At 36.8% G+C, this 18502-nt stretch overlaps 1 protein-coding gene across 1 annotated transcript in view; it reads right to left on the bottom strand.

Annotated features, from left to right (window-relative positions):
* Positions 1-476: 476 nt before the first annotated feature.
* Smp_133820 (peptidyl-prolyl cis-trans isomerase-like) overlaps positions 477-18502 on the bottom strand; it is a gene marked incomplete at its 3' end in the record, with an annotated part of 28666 nt that continues 10640 nt past the window's right edge. Inside the window, exons 8-14 of the mRNA XM_018799871.1 lie at positions 17377-17595; positions 14709-14789; positions 12645-12738; positions 11221-11590; positions 3736-4025; positions 2039-2190; positions 477-638 (exon numbers count right to left, since the gene is read on the bottom strand). Coding sequence (XP_018653741.1) covers positions 477-638; positions 2039-2190; positions 3736-4025; positions 11221-11590; positions 12645-12738; positions 14709-14789; positions 17377-17595 — 1368 coding nt within the window. The remainder of the gene's footprint in view (positions 639-2038; positions 2191-3735; positions 4026-11220; positions 11591-12644; positions 12739-14708; positions 14790-17376; positions 17596-18502) is intronic.

Genomic DNA, 18502 nt, shown 5'->3' on the forward strand with positions numbered 1-18502 from the left:
TTCCACAGTGTGGGTAACCGGGAAGTGATAACTACCCTCATACATTTAACAGCACTCCAGACCACTGACTGACAATATCTCTGATACAGTTTCTTAAATAATATGCACTAACTAAAATCTAGACAATAAAACAAAGAGAAAACCACAACCAAGGCAACATCATTTTCATTCCTAATTTATATATATTTATTTATTTATATAAAACCATTGAAATATTTAACAAATGATACATACATAGTTGAAATCATGAGTCAATTAAAGCTAGACCACTATGAAAAACCTGGAAGCATTGGACGGACATTTCGTCCTAATGTGGGACATACACCAAAACAAGAAAAAGTGACTTTTTACAATATGTATATCTATTTTACTGAGAGGGGGGGGGGGGCGGGCGAAAACTTTAAAAACTAAAAAAAAACTAGAAAAGTAAATTATATTTTCTTTTTTTTTTCATATTTTTTTTACAAAAAAAAAATCTAAATACCAGCACCTAAATCTTTTACAGTTACACTAATAATATTTACATCTTCTAATGGTTTATCATTTTTTGGATTTGTTTTAATATTTGATATTTTTTGAACAACTTCCATACCTTTAATAACACGACCAAATACTGTATGTTTATTATCTAACCAAGGCTAGAAATAATAATAGAATTAATGTAAGAAAAAATTGTAAGGGTGATAATAAAGGAAAGAAATTCATTTGTTTATGAAAATTGAAGTCGTCAACACCTGAACTAAAGATAAGGAGTGAAGTAGTTAGAGGCGTCAACAACTTCACTTATCTTGGAAGCCTGATCAGCCCTAATGGGTTGGTGTCTGACAAAATCTTAGCACGGATTGAAGTGTCGGACATTCGTTTTTCATCCTCTTAATTTCGAAAAAAACACCCCCACCGCGAGAAAGCAGTGAATAGAACTTCCCTGTTAGTGACTGTATACGCGTGGTCATGTTAGAGCATTCCGAAAGGGAGAGTGGACACTTCGCACACTCTGGCGTACCAGGGTGTTTGGGGGCTGCAAGTAGCTGGAAAAATCCCGGGCCTAAATTTCGTGCTGTTTAGCACCTGTCATTAGGGTGAAGCTGCAATCATGATTAAACTAAAACACCTTGGGAGAGTCGATTATATGTTGTCTAGCTTCATAATCATAGAATACCTCCAACCATCACCTCATATCTTAACATAGTGAACATGATATCGGGTCACTAGTGGTTACATTGCAACTTGATCAATAGAATTCCATCAATTCAAAGAATAACTTAACATATATGACAATGGTCACTACTCAGTGGTCGATCAATTGTAATGAGTTAATAAACTGATGTCACATCGGTTTGACCGCCTCTAGCTTTTTTCATACCTGCTCCTATGACCCCAAACATTACATTAAAAATTTATCTATCATCGAGAAATAATGTTAGCTGGAAAATGATTAGAAATACAGAAAGCACTGTATATCCTAGTCAAGATTCATTTGTGGAGAGTAATGAGTGAGTACTTTTAAAATGATCAGGCAGTGTTCTAAGTATTTTAATGGTTTTTTTTATAGTTCACGTTAGATCATAATGAAAATTACCTTCAACAAGTTCTAAAGTCATTGGGGTAAACAGAAGTACGGATACCGAACCAATTAAAAAATGAATAAACCGGAGTCATAATTAACTCAAAATCCATGTACAAGGTCATGTTTTGACTATCTACATAGTTATATTTCAACCTGGAATAAAATGATAACTGAGAGTCCAGTATTGTAAACTTTAAACCATTACATCATTATTGACATTGATAATCATATAAGGATTAAGACAGTTAACACCTAATGGTATTGAATGATGAACACGTTGATAGAACTTGGAATCATGAACTTATTCTACTTATTATCTTAAAGGTCCCTCGTGTTTGTAGGGAGATTTTAATGTCCTAAGCTCTCTATAGACTTCATATATAATCTGATTAAATATCCAATTTTATTGAGATTTCATAAAAATTAAATAAATACAATTACGAAACGTGACAAACAGGACAAAATACTTACAGTTGGAGCAACAGTTATAAAAAATTGAGAACCATTAGTATTAGGACCAGCATTAGCCATACTGACAGTGTATGGTCGATCATGTCTTAAACTAGGATGAAATTCATCTTCGAATTCACCACCCCATAAAGATTCTCCACCGGTACCAGTGCCTATATGCAAAAAAACACATAGCCAATTGTACTTCATAAATAGCGATTTAACAATAAAACTAAAAGTTTCATCAATAAATTGATGTGTATTGTATAGTTATAAATTAACTAGGTTTTATATTATTGCATGAAATAAACAATTATGACATCATTTGACAAGGAGGAATGATGGTTCCTTAAAAAGATCCATTTATAGAAAACAAACATGAGACAGCCAGCTGATCAACTTGGACAGCTGGGTTCTATTAAGCAGAAAGAGGAATCTTATTCGTTCTTTACGTTATCGAATACATAGGATATATAGTGCAAAATGAATTGATGACGAACTCACATCCCTCAGAAAAACTCTGGCTGAAAACAGCTATTGAAGTCGAGTTTCGTGTGCGGGGTTATGGATGAGCACTGCTTAGGGATCGCATGCTAGGACGAAACGGCCATCCAGATTTCCAAAAGTGGTCTATCGTAGATAGTACTACAATCTCTACTAACTCTCATTCTGATGAATCAATTTTAATCATCTTACTTCGTTCACATTATAATCCGTTGTTAACTTGTCGATTTTACAAGGCTTTTTATCTACATGAACATAATCTTTTATTAGCAAACATGGATAGTGACTAGCAGTGGAATACAGGACGCGCGTTACGTCCTGATTAGGACCCGTTAGCTGGATGTACCTGCATCTTACAGTTGACGTTCACTCTGGGACTCGAACTCAGTGCCGTTCACTTCAAACGTCATCGCGTTATCCACTTAGTAAACAATACGAAGTGAATGTTACGATCTTTTATTCTTATTAGGCATACTACGTAATCTGGCATTGTAATCTTCTTATTACATCATCATGATTATTCCTTGTTCATATATCCTCATAGAACCAGTACTTTAACACAAAAAAATTTTCATACGATTGTAAAGTTTGATAAGAAATTCGTTGAAAAGAGACCCATCAGCTGAACTTTGTGGTTGTAATAGAAAAGATTAAGCATCGAAGGTACGATTTGAGAAAATAAAAATTGGTGAAATAATAAAGAAAATGATGGGGGATTTAGAAACTATGGATTCCAGGGAAGACAGCAAGTGAATACACCTGCGTCATTTTTCATTATCAAAGATTTTGAGCTATATTACCCAGTGTCTAACCACTGGTTACGATAATCAGGCGAAATGCAACCAGGTTGCCTGTATCCACCTACATAGGCTAATTCAATAGCACTTATTTTTATGAACTGATGCCGTGTCTTGGTTTAGCCGTCCCTAACTTCTTCCAACCTACCCCTAAACTGCCCATCATAGTGCATCGATGTGGTTTGTGGATTGGCACACGTAATACATGTCCTGACCACCTCAGTCGGTAATGGTTCATCATCTCGTCAATCGATTGATTTATTCATCTATTTGCCTATACCTAACATCGGCATTGCTCATTCGGTAGCTGACCAGGCTGTTCCCACAAAAGTACTATTTCATATTTGTTTAACGTGAGATAAATATAATTCATGTATAAAGGTAATTTAAGTAACGTTCCCTCTCTTTTTCACTTACCTAAAGGACAACCAGTTTGAATCATGAAACCTTTAATAACTCTATGAAATATATGACCATTATAATAACCAGCTCTTGAATGTCCAACGAAATTCTCCACTGTTCTAGGACATTCTCTAGGACATAAACGAATATGTATATCACCTAAAGTTGTATGTAGAATAGCGCTACCAGCTAATCGTGAAGCAGCTGTTGCTGAATCTCTTGTTGCAGCTAATACTTCTTCTTTAGTTGGTTTCTCATTGAATACATCACGTTCGGCAGTAGATCCTGACGTGACTGTATCACCACTGAGGTGAAAAGAAAAAAAACACGACGAAAAACATGTTATCATGAAACAGAGATGTGGAAATTAATCGTCAGATGTTGACATCAAAAGTACTTGTTGTCATAAAATGTAGTCCATAACAAAATATCATGAATGAATCATTTAATCATTGACATTTTATACTAATATTCTCACCGATTAGATTGTTTTTTTCAAGTACCTAGTTAGTTTTGGCACCCGGGCAGTATTCCAGCCCTCATACAAATCGAATGATTTATGTGGAGCATATCTATTTGGTGCGTCCTTGTATCAATGTTTATGTATTTAAATCAATAAAGAAATAAATTAGTTTAGTACATTTTTTTCAGATTCTGATTGAGATCATGAATCGATCAGTGTTAGACCACAATTGAAGACCTGGAAGCACTGGACGGCCGTTTCGTTTCAATAGTGATTTAACATTGATCGATCTTTGATCTCCACAACCCTATACTGATATTTTTCAGATTCGTCTTTTTTAAGGTGATAACTGAAGACAATGTCAATTGTGGTGTATTAATTTTATCACTTGGATTTCAACCAAAAGAGGTTATGAATTCGAACTTTGCTCAATACAATTTACTAACTTCAGCTAATTCATGATTATTTATTTATTTAAACACATAAATATTGGTTCGAAGGGGCACCAGATATATATGCGCCACATAAATCATGCGATTTGTGTGAGGGCTGTTATACTGCCCAGGTACCCGAACAGAAACAGATGGTTTTTTAGGGGGCTACAACCGGAGCCTTTGACCTAAAGGTCTGATCCACAAGGCAGTGGAACAACATTAGGAGATGTAATCTCATGGTAGTCGGTGACTAACAATTGATTTATACGTCATTCGTTCCCTCAGGATACTGGGGACCATGTGCACTGTTGGTTTGGAATCAGAGTTTTCCAACTCCCTTAGGTGAACTTTTCGTGTCCACCAACCCGGTTAAAGCGCCGGACATTTGCTTTTCGTCCCCTCGATTTCGTAAACAACACCACTGCCGTGAGAAGGCAGTGAGTAGGACTTCCCTGTCAGAGGCTATGTACGCGTGGCCATGTGATAGCATTTCGAGAGGGAGAGCAGACTCTCTCCACTCTCGGCCGTACCAGGGCATTTGGGGGCTAATTCATGATATAAGCCGATTATCGGAGATAAACACCAATTAATCACAATGTTACATCGTCAACTGACTAAAAAGTGTAAAATGTGAAATCCATAAGAATCTAATCCAGTAACTACTACTGTATTGTGTTTCCTTAATGATCTAAACTCTTGGGCTTTGATTCACTAAAGTGCACTATTGTAGTTCTAAACTACTGTCCCTTGCTTTATCATTTTATGATGAATAATGCCAGAGCTAACAAACGATTAAATATGTAGTTTTGAGAGTGTGTCAGTCAATAGAAGAAACAAGAAGTTAATAAAATGAAACTAAACATTGCTATTTTGATTTCAAACAAATGAATCACTTTTCAGTCCAACTAAACAGTAGTACTTAGACGGGATCAATAAAAGCTGAGGAGTCCCATGCTAGGACGATACGGCCGTCTAGTGCTTCCAAGTTTTCAATGATGGTCCAACATTGATCCATTCATGATATCCATTTGAAGTTACCATAAAGATTATGTATATATGTGTGCATCATAGATATATACATACATGCAACACAACACTACGTAATTTCTTAGTTTGACAGCTATTACTGACATCGATAAAGACCGTTATCATCATGATTGGAAAAAACATATTTCAACATGTCAAAAGGAGAAAAGGTTTGAAAGAAAAATTTAAAAACTATGAAAATGATGTGCAAAAAAGAAAGGGAAGAATAAATGAAGGGTTTGAAAGAAAGTAAAAAACGATTTTCTTATTATCTACATACATACATACAGGCGAAAGCACAAAATCTCTAACACTGAAGAGCATAATCATTACAAATGAATCAATAATTTGTGAATAAATGAACACAGCCCACAACAGATGAACGAATGTAAGACGTGGGTGTGTAGATAGACATTACTGTGCTAAAAATTATGATTGATAGTTCCAATAATAAAATACAGATATAAATAGACAGAGAGGGAGAAAGGGAGATAAGGGTAAAATAAAGTGAGAGTATTGTAAAGTGTATACACCAGTAGGACCCGGATAATAATGTTGCTTTACAACACAGCGGGTATTTTAAGGCAGACAAAAGCAACCATAAAAAAATTGGCACATGAAAAAGTATAATGAATGACTGGTTTAACTCTCACTGAACTATATTTGATCAGAGTAGTTGAAAAGCGGAAACATCACGATTTTTAACAAGATTTAGAAACTATGCTAATAACGGATATGGATTGTGGCTAGCAGTGGAATACAGGACGCGAGTTTCGTCCAATTTGGGACTCGTCAGCTGGATGAACCTGAATCCCAGAGATGATGTTCACTCCGGCACTCAAAATCAGTACTATTTGCTTCAAACGCTATCATGCTATATGCTTAGTTACTGAAGCATCCAATGGTGTTAAAGTCTAACTTCAGTTGATCCATGATGTTGCGCAACCCTTCATCCATTCTCTTAGCTTAGATCGACTAGTGTATTCAAGTGTGAAAATAATCTAATCCCCAAAAATCTCCATACTGATAATTATCACTTCGTTTGCTTGAGTCTTCATTTAATTGACGTTTATTAATTTTCATATAAAATGCTTTGACAAGCAAAGGTGCGACCCGATTGTTTGAAATGTATAGAGCAAATACGTCACATTTTTCAGATCAACTTCGTTCTCTCATTGGTCTATCGATATTCATATATACATAGGTAACAGACAGAATTTAGAAAGGTAAGCACATAAACTGAAAAGGATGGTGCTTTTTGTTGCAACAGGACGAACATCGTATATGGTGTAACTCTTTGTTATATCTAGAGCCTTGAATTCTTAATATGCCGCGAACTACTTGACTACTTGAACGATAGAACCCGCAACGTCGCAAAAGAGAGAAGACAAAGACTGGTAAGCAGGAAGTTTATTGCCCCGAACAATGTCAAAATATAGCACAGAAATCTCGTGTATTTATAGTTTTTGGCTGAAAGTAAATTATCATTTAGGTCAACCAATAAGCACATAGGTATCAAACTAATCCATCCAATGGGGAAGCTCCACGTTGGCATTTCTAGAACATTCCCCTAGCCCTGATTGGATGGAATGTCTGCGGCTCTTCCTGGGCTTCTTAGGGCTTCCAAGAGTCTACCGACGGGCCGTCCTTACACCTCCCCCTTTGAAGTCTGTGACGTATGAATTTCTTTTTGGATTTTCTTGAAGCATTGTTGTTGTTCTCGTTTTTCTGTTCATCACCCTTATTGGCTGCGCGCTCTCACTCTTAAGTTTTTCTAGTCGTTGGTTGCGGCCTTCTTTCGGGCCTTTCTCCACCAGAATGTGGAACGGTACTTGTGTGTCTACTGCTGCTGTCCTATGATCCCTTTTTATCTGATTCATATGTCTGGTACATTTTCCGTCCCTTCCACGGACTAAATAAAGTACTTTCCCGATACGCCGTACTATGACACCTGGTTCCCATTTCTGACCGTCTTGATACTTTACAAGTACCTTTTCGCCGCGGTCGTTCGTCTGATACTCTTGTACAGGTTTTCTTCTTTTCTTGGGTGGCGATTTTTTTTCAAATATCCATGGGTTCTTTGCCTGAACTTCTGATTCACCTTCTCCTGCGGCAATGAGTACATCTTCTCCATGTTTTGCCTGGGGACCGATCAACCTTGAGAGTGCATCAGATCTCACCGGACTACATATATGATTAATTGGCTGGTTAGCCAACTGCAACATTTCTATTAGGTCAAGACCAAGCAAATCTAGTCCTGGGCTTTCAGTGAGATATACTTTCACATTCTTCTGTACATTCCCTTTTTTAACTGGACAGTATATCTCTCCAACAATATTTAACTTTCCTCCAGATGCACTGTGTGCTAACTGAGTTGTAGGGAGCACCAAGGGTTTGCCAATATGACTCCATGTTTTGCGGCTGATCAGTGAAATATCTGAAGCAGTGTCAAGCTGTAGACGAGCACGGCACCCATTAATCTCTAAGGTCACATATTTTCTTCGATTATGTTCTGTGCTGGTATGTGCTACCATTATTCTATTGGTTGATGAACAGTTTTCACGTCTTCGGTAATGAACACTCGATGAGCGACGGTGCATCTTCTTCTTACAACATGTTTCTTTATGTCCTTTGAGCTGACATCTAGTGCACCGGTAGTTTTTGTATGGGCAGAACCTTTTGTAATGCAGCTCTCCGCAAAACCAACATGCGGATGGAGGCTTCTTAATGGTTGTGTTCTGCTTTTGCATATAGGAATCTTTCTTCCCACTTACTGCCTGTACATAAGGTAGTCGACCATTATTTTCTACCATTGAAGTGTCATGCTTCAAGTTCACCAGATGCTGACATTCAGTAGTCACCTCTTGAAGGGTGATATTTGGACACTGTTCAATTTTGCTTAGAATTCTGGTTCTAATGTCGGCGTCTTCTGAAGATTGTAAGCTGCATACGAAAACAAGACATTTGAATTGGTCTTCTGTCATTGCTGATAGTTTAAAGCGCTCACATTCGCGATTTATTATGCTAGCATGTTGCACCCAGTCATCATTGCCGGCTTTTACTATTTTCAAGCACTGATATCGAATATTGAACAAGGAAGACTGTTCACCGAAAATTTGCGACAAAATTTTAACTGTTTCTTCGAATGAAATGTCTCTTGGGTTCTTGGGCAGAATGTAATTAGTATATCGTTCATGTTCAATGGTACCCAGCTTTCGTAGTAGCACCCTGACCTTGGCGGCATCATCAAAAGTTTCTAGGTCGACATTAAATACATCTTCATATTTCTTGTACCAAGATTCGAATGTTACACCAGCAACACCATCAAAATGAAATTCGTGAATGGAATCAATGATACAATCAGCATGCGATTTGGCAGAAACATCTGTAAGTCCATTCTTATTGAGGTTCATCTGCTGGGTTAGTTTTTCGAGTATGCGCATCTGGAATTGTTCAAGCCGTTTTTCATGGCGCTCTAGAAAAACTTCAAATTGGTCAAAGGTAATAGACATCTTGATAAATTAACCCGTCGCCAGTTGTTATATCTAGAGCCTTGATTCTTAATATGCCGCGAACTACTTGACTACTTGAACGATAGAACCCGCAACGTCGCAAAAGAGAGAAGACAAAGACTGGTAAGCAGGAAGTTTATTGCCCCGAACAATGTCAAAATATAGCACAGAAATCTCGTGTATTTATAGTTTTTGGCTGAAAGTAAATTATCATTTAGGTCAACCAATAAGCACATAGGTATCAAACTAATCCATCCAATGGGGAAGCTCCACGTTGGCATTTCTAGAACATTCCCCTAGCCCTGATTGGATGGAATGTCTGCGGCTCTTCCTGGGCTTCTTAGGGCTTCCAAGAGTCTACCGACGGGCCGTCCTTACACTCTTGGAACCGTTTTTCAAACTATTGTTATTTATATTTCCATTGTATAAGTAATTGGATTCCTATGTTTATATTCCGTCTATCATAAGTCTTCGTCTTGGGATCCAGGTTCAGCTGACTGACGAGTCCCAAGTAGGGGGAAGCGTCCGTCTTGATTATCATTGCAAACCACCATCGAATTCTACTTATTATCTCTATTTTATTACCAATCTATTATTTGCAGGTTGCCCTATTCAAAATGACTTTTGGCTTAATCATGTATAATTGTGATTTTTCAATTCACAGTGTTATGTGGTTGATAAAACCATGTGTACTTGAAATATATTGACAGTACAAGCCGGCTTCTGATTTCGTTTTCTACGCAAGGCAAGCGATAGAGAGAAGCTTGTGGATAGCGAGCCAATAGGAGCTTAACTTGTGTTGACTGAAGGTTAACTGCGCAAGTCTAGGATGCTACGCTACAGATGGAATTTCGGAAGCAAGATAGGATGCGCACTGTTGAGGAGTCCCGCAATAGGACGAAACGGCCGTCCAGTGCTTCCAGGTTTTCCTGGTGGTCTAGCTTCAATGGACTCACGCTTTCAACTATGAAAAAAGAGAGATTAGATAAGGTTAGTCAAATAAATAGAACGCTTTTTTGTATCTCATAAGTTTTGGGTAACGGTCATGACTGGCTTACTAAAGCTACACAATAAGTGAATTAAATTCGAAAAAAATAAAACTGATATGCTTCTTGATAAGTGGTTTGATTAAGGTAAATTCAGCATTCAAAAACCCCATGGATCCAAATTTCAATGAGTAAACTTTACAGTTAATGACGTTGATTAACAATGCTATTAAACTGGAAACATCATGGCATGTTACTTAAATTATATTAGAATTCCCTTTATTTACACTAAATACATTCTATTGTGATATCTTAAACATTTTAACAGCCTAGATAAGAAAGTTTCGAAGAAAAGATACGATGACACAACAATTATTAATTATCAGTATAGAGTTGTGGAGATTGTTGAGTTTTGATTGAGGTCATGAATAGATCAATGTTAGAACACCATCAAAATCCTGGAAGCACTGGACGGCCGTTTCTTTCTAGGATGGGACTCCTCAGCAGGACGCATCCATCATCCCGCACCAAAATGACTCAAACCCAGGGCCTTCAGTATGGCGCGCGAACGCTTAACCTATAGGCCAGTGAGCCAGCATCCAATGGTGTTAACGTCTAACCTGAACCAATCTATGATATTGCGCCACCGTTCATCATTGTATTCAGTGAGTAACTGCCTCATAACAGACACGGTTAAACTCCACTGATTACGGTTTCTGACAATGACTTCAGGAAATCAATTTTGAAGCCAGTCATTAGTGAGCACATGATAATTATCAGCATAGAGTTGTGGAGATTGTTGAGTTTAGATTGATAACATGAATGTATCAATGTTAGACCACCAAGGGATCATGGATAGGCACTGTTGCAGAGTCCCATACTAGGACAATACACCCGTCCAGTGCTTTCAAGTTTTCAATGCTGGTCTAACATTGACCCATTCATGATATCAATCCAAATTATTAATTAATCTTGTAAACAAAGGTAATTCGATTTGATGTGCTTAAAGCAATATATAATAAACAAGAAATTCCACAGAACAATGAAAACAGAAAAATGATCAAATAATAGTAACATACTCAGATTTTACATCATGTGGTTCACGATTTGTAAATAAATAGATACGATTTTTCTTGAATGCAGTACATACTATTACAGGTGTACAAATTGCTGTTGAATCACATGAAGTGGTACTATTGTTAGTCCCGGGTAATGAATCATTTGCCATAGCAAGCATTTCTAAACTAGGCACACAAGATGATGTCCCAGAACCAATATTAGTTGAACCGTAAAATATTGAAGTACTACGTGGTGGCATAAAAGCAAGCTGAATAAAACGTAGATTCTCTGGTCCACCAAGATTTCTAACTACACGATTTGATATGATATTAATAATTTTTATGCCTAACAAAGTTGCATAGGCTAAAAAATTACTAGAAGAGTCAAACACTGAAAAATTAAATGAAAAGAAAACATAATAGCGGTAGGTTATAGTTTAAACAAAGATAATATTGAAGTAGTTAACCAATAAATAAAAATGAAACTGGTTTATATGACTATAAATGATTGAGATCTAATAGTTTACATTATGAACGGACCTTCGTTAAACAATCATTGGAAACTAAGAACTACACAACTTGATGAGACTCCTTAACATCAATTATAATTATCAGTGCAGTAGTGACTGATTTGGAGAGATAATATTCAGTTTTAATGAGAGGATATGACTAGTTGATTTTAGTTATTTAGGTTTGAGGCAGTTACTCACCAATTCGTCTTAAAAGATAGTTGAGGAATATCACGAATTAATTGAAGCTATAGATGTAAATCATTAAATAACGATTCAGTAGTGTCGAGTTTAGAGGCTCATCGGGACAGCTGAGTGTTCTGAGTTCGTTCATGGATGTGAACTCCTAGAACTAAAAATGGCTATCCAGAACTTACCGTTTTCAGTGGTTATCTAAGGTCAGTTCGTTAAAAAAGTTATAAAATTCAATAATCTCCACAAATATCTTACAATGTTAATTAGGATTCACTTAACTTTCGACATGGTTGCGGAAAGATACAACTATCACGTCTTCTACTGGATTACGGGAGAATACGATATACAACTAATGGCACTCGAACGTATAGAACTCCATAGTCGCAAATCAGAAGATGGAAGAAGTAGGGAAGTAATCATTGAGTAAGAATCCAAAATGTACAGAAAAACATGAGTATTTGTAGTTATTGGCGTTGGCTATAACACCATTAAAATTCAGCCCGTCCGCAAGGAGACAAGTTATGCTATCGTCCAGTCGTAGCACGCCACCTTGATATTCTAGAAAGTCCTATCAGGTTCTGATTGGATGGAATCTCTCCAGTTTACTTAGGGCCTCTGGAGGCTTCGTCGTGCTTCTCGAAAGCCGTCCCAACAACAACAATTTTATGCACGACATTAGTTGTAGTCATTATTATCATTATAATGTAAAGTGTAGATGAAATGTATAAAATAAAGACTTACCTAAGTTACAACTATGCTTAAATTCTGAACGATCAAGTTCTTTTTCCTGTGCCAAACGTCGACCGAATTCCATACTAGGTAGCAATTGTTTAGTCTGCAAAAACAAACAAACAAACCAACACGAAATATATACGTGAATCAATACTAACGAAGCTTTTAATATTTTGCTTGTAAGTATATGACTACTTATAAGTAGGAAAGTTCATATTAGTGGAAATAATTTGTCAAATGGTTCGTTACAAATGAGTCTTTTCAAATGTATAAATTACTAAATAGATAGGAAACAAGAAAAAAATGTCAAAATTTTTAATGTTGTCAAGAGGGAGGAGGAAAACAGAGTACATAAACACCAAATTTGAACATTATTCTCTAATCAAAAGTTTATGTTCTCTTAAAGAACAATGGGCAGGCTAAACAAAGAAGAACCTCTGGTTCAATCTGTCAAACATGAAGATGAACTAGATAGAGATTCTTAACTGGTAAAGTCGCTTTTGAAAACAATTTGCGATAATGTCAATGAACATATCTTCAAAATAGCAGAATAGCATATCAACCATATGTTTCAACATAGCAAGAAATACAGATATAATGATGATTCACATACGATGATTGTCTATGCAAAATAGCTCTGACTAATCAGACCGTAGAACTAGATGGAATTAAAACTAATGTGAAGGAATACACTATCCAATATTATTATTCTTCAGACCATACATAGCAGCATAACTCGAAAGTAGAAAAACTATTCCAGAGGCTGGTAGCCTAAAAAATGTCAATGTTTAGCTGCGCCACCACCTCTTATCAATACCTATGTGTACAAGAAGTAAACCTCGAATGTTACTACATAAACCAATTAGAAAAAGACAATATAGATCCCAGCTACGATATACCCATTCAAATTGTCCCATTTCTCAAATGGCATATAGAAAATAAATCAGTTAAAGTGTACATCTATTCTATTTAAACACATAAATATTGGTACAAAGGGGGACCAGATATATATATGCGCCACACAAATATCATTTGATTTGTGTGAGAGCTATGATACTGCCCGGGTGCCCAAACTGAAACAGGTGGTTTTCTTAGAGAGTCACACCCGGAGCCTTCGATCTAAAAGTCTGATCTACAAGGCAGTGGCGCAACATTAGGAGATGTAATCCCATGGTAGCCGGTGACCAACAATTGGCTCATATGCCATTTGTTCCTTTAGGATCCTCAGGCCCATCTGCACCACTGGTTTGAGATCAGGGTTTTGCGAATCCCCTAGGTGGGTCCCCCGTACCCACCAACCCGGTTAAAGTGCCGGGCATTCGCTTTTCATCCTCTCAATTTCGTAAACAACACCCCCGCCACGAGAAGGCAGTGAGCAGGATTTCCCTGTCAGAGGCTATTTACGCGTGGCCGTGTGAGAGCATTTCGAGAGGGAGAGCGAACTCTCACCACTCTCGGCCGTACCACCGCATTTGGGGGCTAAGTGCATACTAGTATGAAATAATGTAGTTAAGAGAACAATAATTGATGAATACAAATGGACCATAATGATCCATTTTGAAATAAATTACACATGGCTTCAATCATTGAAACTTAGGGGCCATTAAACATATTATACCGATTATACAAATGTTATAACTTCTTAAATTTATCCATTAGTATGTATGTATCGCGTCTGTGAGTAAATTTATATATTTAATCATCTTTTTGATTTCGCCATTATCAAACGTCTATCATCCGATCATAAATTATTGTAGATATCATACACTCTAATAAAGAAACTCAATCAAATGTTATATAAATCCAAAAATAATAAAAATTTATATGGGGATCAGTGGAGGTTGTACTATTTTCATAGTTGTATTCAAGAATCTAGTGTTTAGGTGTTCAGGCGCGAGACCGAAGGTCCTAGATTTGTGTCCTGGCGTTAAGGATCGTGGATGTACACTGTTGAGGAATCCCATACTAGGATGAAACGGTCATCCAAAGTTTCCAAGTTTTCCATCTTGGTCTACCTTAGATCAACTCATGAATTCAACTATGAAAATAATAATTTGATCAATTATTACTAACCTGTTGTAAATTGGAATATTGTTGAAGGCTTTCATCATAAACACGAATTAATTTTCCAGTAGAAAAACGAAATAATCGAATCTAAATTATAAAAAATTTGATATTAACAGATGTGAATTTGTATATATGAAACAGAAATTGTTATAACTGAACAATTAATTTGAATGAAACATATGAATGCCAAAAATTTCTTTTATAAATAGATAAAGTCCAAATGAAAATTTTTACATAGTACATTTTTTTTTATGATACTGTGGTGTGGGCTAATTATATCCATAGCCCCCAAATGCCCTGGAATGGCCGAAAGTGGAGAGAGTCCGCTCTCCCTCTCCAAATGCTCTCACATGGCCACGTGTATATAGCCTCTGTCAGGGAAGTCCTACTCACTGCATTCTCACACCAGGGGTGTTCTTTACGAAATTGAGAGGATGAAAAGCGAATGTCCGAAGCTTTAACCGGGTTGGTGGTAATGGAGGATCCACCTAGGGGAGTTGGAAAACCCTGATTCCAAACCAATGGTGCACATGGGCTCCACTATCCTAACGGAACAAATGGTGTATGAATCAATCGTTGGTCACCGGCTACCATGGGACTGCATCTCCTTACGATGCTCCATTGCCTTGTGGATTAGACCTTTAGGTCAAAGGCTCCGGGTGTGGCCCCCTGAGAAAACCACCTGCTTCAGTTTGGGCACCTGGGCAGTATCCCAGCCCTCACACAAATCGAATGAGATTTGTGCGGCGCATATGTATCTGGTGCTTCCTTGTACCAATATTTATGTGTTGAAATAAAGAAATCCATATAAGTAGTATATGGCGATGGTCAGACATAGTATGTATTTTGGCAAAACACCGATAAGGAGAGAACTGAAATGAAGCGCGATTGGTAGGAAAGTGTATGAACAATGGAATTAGAGAAGATGAACCGATATTTATAGAAGGAACAGTGAAGATTGAGACAATTGATTATTATTTTGCAAATTAACTGTTTACTGTATGGTTATCAGAATTTAGTGAGATAGTCTGTAATTCGTGCTTACATACATGAGATTGTCTACACTCGTGTTCTTGTTCAATACAATACTTGTTCTGTTTACGGAATTAGGGATGATTATGTTGTCTAGAACGATGGTGGTGAATCCAGAATTTGAGAAAAGCTCAGTTTATCTAAATGAATTCAAAATAAGACGGTTGTTAACGGAATAGAAATTGGATTGAAGTATATTCCGTGCAGAATTGTGTTGTGGTACGCTAATTGACTATTTCTTAGCCAATCAGAGATAGAGGATACTTAGAGAAGACTCTAGAATCTTCCCATGTAAAAACTATTAATATACTAACGTTTTTTTCTTATTGTGATTCCTATTTCCATCCAACCATTTTATTTGGAATATAATCACATTCCTGTTCAACCGTGTTCTGATTTGGGGACTTGTTGAGTGAAATAGTGTTCAAGAATACTAAGCCATAAGATTCGCTGGATCGTAATAAGAAGAGTTATAACGACAGTATTGGTTATAAATTTGAAAGATGGAAATCATTGAGAAGTGTAACGACTAGGTATTCAACTCGGAAAAAAATTCATAATTTCTTTTTTCTAAAATGATATGGTATGACATGATATCAGTTACAGTATGGTGTGTGCTACTTATACAGCCAGATATAAGCAATATGTATCCGGAACTGGAAGTCGGATCCTTACTGACAGAAGAGCAAAATGAGAAGAAAAGAAAAATAAAGCGCGGTCCAATTAATAACAAGAACAGAAGAACGATGGAGTTCGTAAGGGGCAATTCCATGAAGTTGTGCAGATGGTGTATGCAACGTTCTTTTTTATTTTACAAATGCACTCTGTGATTTTGCACGACAAAATAAATTGGTTTTTCCTACCAAGTCTTCGTTTATTGAGATACTTCATACATTAATGTTTTCCACAACATGTGCATCAAATATCTCCAAGTTATATATTATGTCATAAAGGGATGAAATGAACTGAAAATTAGGGGACAAGTATGTACAAAATTCATTTTTTACAGTTGTAGTTCGGTTGGATTATTTACCAAAGAATGTAGACACTCCTGTTGCCAATTTAGAAAACAGAAAATATGTTCTCAAAGAGTATGTCGAACAAGGAGCATGATACAATAAACCAAGGACGAAAGATTATTAGAACAGCACGAGTGCACTAAAGAATTGAAACAAGAGTATAAACGGATTAGATTAAAGGATTGGTTGGAACAAACAAATCTGACACATTACACTGGAGAAAATACAAAATGTTAAATAATTCAAACTACTTTACATAAACATTCGTAAAGATGTTAACGAACAGTTTGACAGAAATTGGACGCCCAGTCTATGTAGGACACTAAATCTAAGAAATATACTCCAAACAATCTCGGAGATTGGAATTTCAACAATTACAACGTCCCACATAAAAAGCTGCTCTGAATATCTTTTCTGATAATTTAGATCTCGGTTATTTTCCTCAAGCCAATTTGCTGGGAGAAACGTCGAAATTAATTAGATTTCAATCTTTGAGATTATTTCGTACATAATGTTTACATTTAATTCAGACTACTAGCTATTATTAAGTAGTACTGCATAAAAAAACGAAAAAAGCAAACAAAGAAAAAACAAAGTTGTGAAATGACACTATGAACACTTACTTTTCGATCTGCTCCAAGTACTGCTAAAATCTCACCAGATGGAGAGAACACAACACTGAATGCGAAGGTTTTTTCAGCTAGTAAACAATAAAAATCTGTATCTGATTTATATTCCCATTTAAGTGTCTGTGGGAAACTGTAATTATTCTTTGGACCAGACCAACATTCTAGCATACCGTCGGAATCAGCGCTTAATGCACATGCATATACAGGATTAAACTGTGAAATGAGAAAAAAGATGAGAAACATGTCAAAAGGTAGCAAAAAGCGTTCATGGAAAATCTGAAAGTCTTTTTCTTTTAAATTTAAGCTTAAGGCCTATTTGACACCATTTGGATGACTCAAAAAAGTGGACATGGTGACTCGGGCACGACAAGCAGTCTAGAAATCTAAAGCTGAGCCACAAAAGCACTGATTATTTCACCATCGACATGTGAATATGCACATATATTCGACTATGTGATGCAACAAGTATAGATACTCAAAAACTATGGTAACATTTGCACAACAAATTCTTGACTGTCGAACATACAATATTAGATCGAGTTTATATGAGCGTTACCTTAAGTTTAACCAAACATCCAACCTTATGCCAAGACACTAAATCCACTTGCGTATTAAATGAGCCTGCAAAATTATAGTGCAGGGTCCGAAACCCAACAGAAAGTCTTCCTTTAATTGGTAATTAAGTAATAGGATATTCCTAGTACGAAGTTATACAGAGAGAGAGAAAGAAGTGATGACATTTAGTCGGGTACAGATATATCAAGTAGATGTTAAGTCCTAGATGTATTCAAAGTGGCCAACCTCTCACAAATTAACACCAAATTGGAGCTTTGAACCTTATACTGGGGATCAAGCTTGTTAGAATGAAACTAATACAACTTGATAACCCTAGGCCCCCAAATGCCCTGGTACGGTCAACGGTGTGGAGAGTCCGTTCTCCCTCTCGAAATATTCTCACATAGCCACGCGTATACAGCCACTAACAGGCAAGTCCTATTCACTGCCTTCTCGCATCAGGGGTGTTGTTTACGAAATTAAGAGGATGAAAAGCGAATGTCCGGCGCCTTAACCGGGTTGGTGGACACGGAGGGTCCACCCAGGGGATTTGGAAAACCCTGAT

The sequence above is a fragment of the Schistosoma mansoni genome, chromosome W (assembly GCF_000237925.1).
Source record: "Schistosoma mansoni strain Puerto Rico chromosome W, complete genome".
NCBI lineage: Eukaryota > Metazoa > Platyhelminthes > Trematoda > Strigeidida > Schistosomatidae > Schistosoma > Schistosoma mansoni.